We start from the raw sequence: 1,522 nt of genomic DNA, 5'->3' as shown, positions 1-1,522 counted from the left end.
TGGAGTAATGACATATGTGGGATTTGAAATATTGTATATAATTGTACATAGTGGTTATGGAGGGTATAAATATACATACGACTGCTTTTACCCCAGTGAAACTGTACAACTGTGCACTATCACCACCATCCATGTCTTGTCTTTGAATTGTGTCATCTTTAAATAATACATGACTCTGTTATTTTGATCTCTATCACCTGTATGTTTCATTAGACACTGATGAATTTAATGCATGAAAATTATGAAGGCATTAATGAATTATTCTTCTGATATTATGTATTTATCCCTGGAAGGCCACGTGGAGTTAGAAAAATATAGATATGTCTATTTTGTAATTGTTGTAACACTCTACCTGTTGATCATTAGTTGTAATGGTCTGGTCATTTATATAATATTCACAAACAAAAGTCTCCATGAGCCCATGTACATTTTCATTGCAGCTTTGCTTTGTAATGCTCTTTTCGGATCAACTGCTCTTTATCCTAAACTGCTCACTGATTTACTGTCTGAAGTTCAGGTGATTTCTTTTGAATCCTGCATATTTCAATCATTTTGTATTTATACATATGGTGCTTCAGAGTTCACATTGTTATCAGCTATGGCCTATGACAGATATGTGTCCATCTGTAACCCACTGCAATATGCTGCTACTGTAAAAATGTCCACTGTTAAAAAGCTCTTATGTACCTGTTGGTTTGTTCCTTGTTGTGAAATAGGCATTACTGCAATATTAACGTATCAACGTAAGCTGTGCACCTTTAACCTAAACAGAATATATTGTAATAACAGTTCATTGATTAAGTTGGCCTGTGGAGACTCTTCTGTAAGCAATATATATGGACTTTTTATTTTAAGCATTTCTGTGTTTCCTCCATTAATTTATATATTTTTCTCATATATCAGGATAATTTCAATCTGTTTAAAGAATTCAAAAGATTTCAGAAGGAAAGCTCTACAAACCTGTTTACCACATCTTGTAATCTTTATCAATTTCTCTATCACAACATGTTTTGAAATTATAAACACTAGATTCGAAGGAAACATTCCTCATATTTTCAGCATGATCATGTCATTGGAAAATCTAATTATTCCTCCTCTATTAAATCCCATTATATATGGCCTAAAACTGAAGGAGATTTTGAAAATGATCAAAAAAATAATTTTAAAAAGTAAGACAAATATATGCAAAACTAATAAACACTAAACCAGTGACATTGCATGTACATCTTTGTACTTTATTAAATGTTTTTCTGTAGCAAAATATTTAAGTAGGTAAATTCTACTGATTTACTCATGAGGTCTTTAATTTCACAGTTATGAAATATATCTAATAAACTTAAGCAATGCAAAAAAAAATCAAACCAATTTAAACCCATTTTACATTTTAACCCAAGGTGTTATTGCTATTAAGAATATAAAACAATAGATCCAAATTTTAGCATTTTTTTTTTCATTTACAAAGAAATGCATCCAATGTTAAATTAACTATTTGAACCAGGCAGAAAATGATGCAAAACACAAT

The 1,522-nt window shown here is 30.5% G+C and overlaps 1 protein-coding gene across 1 annotated transcript; it reads left to right on the top strand.

Moving 5' to 3' along the window:
* Window positions 1-241: 241 nt before the first annotated feature.
* On the top strand, window positions 242-1,204 carry LOC128518701 (olfactory receptor 10J4-like). Its single transcript, XM_053491946.1, has one exon. It carries the CDS (start codon window positions 242-244, stop codon window positions 1,202-1,204), a length of 963 nt encoding a protein of 320 aa, XP_053347921.1.
* The last annotated feature ends 318 nt before the right edge of the window (window positions 1,205-1,522 follow it).

Source organism: Clarias gariepinus, chromosome 3, assembly GCF_024256425.1.
Source record: "Clarias gariepinus isolate MV-2021 ecotype Netherlands chromosome 3, CGAR_prim_01v2, whole genome shotgun sequence".
Lineage (NCBI taxonomy): Eukaryota > Metazoa > Chordata > Actinopteri > Siluriformes > Clariidae > Clarias > Clarias gariepinus.
This window is presented reverse-complemented; position numbering and strand designations above follow the sequence as displayed.

Coding starts and splice junctions, on each gene's coding strand:
- LOC128518701 (XM_053491946.1), top strand. CDS start 242: ATGAAGGCATTAATGAATTATTCTTCTGATATTATGTATTTATCCCTG.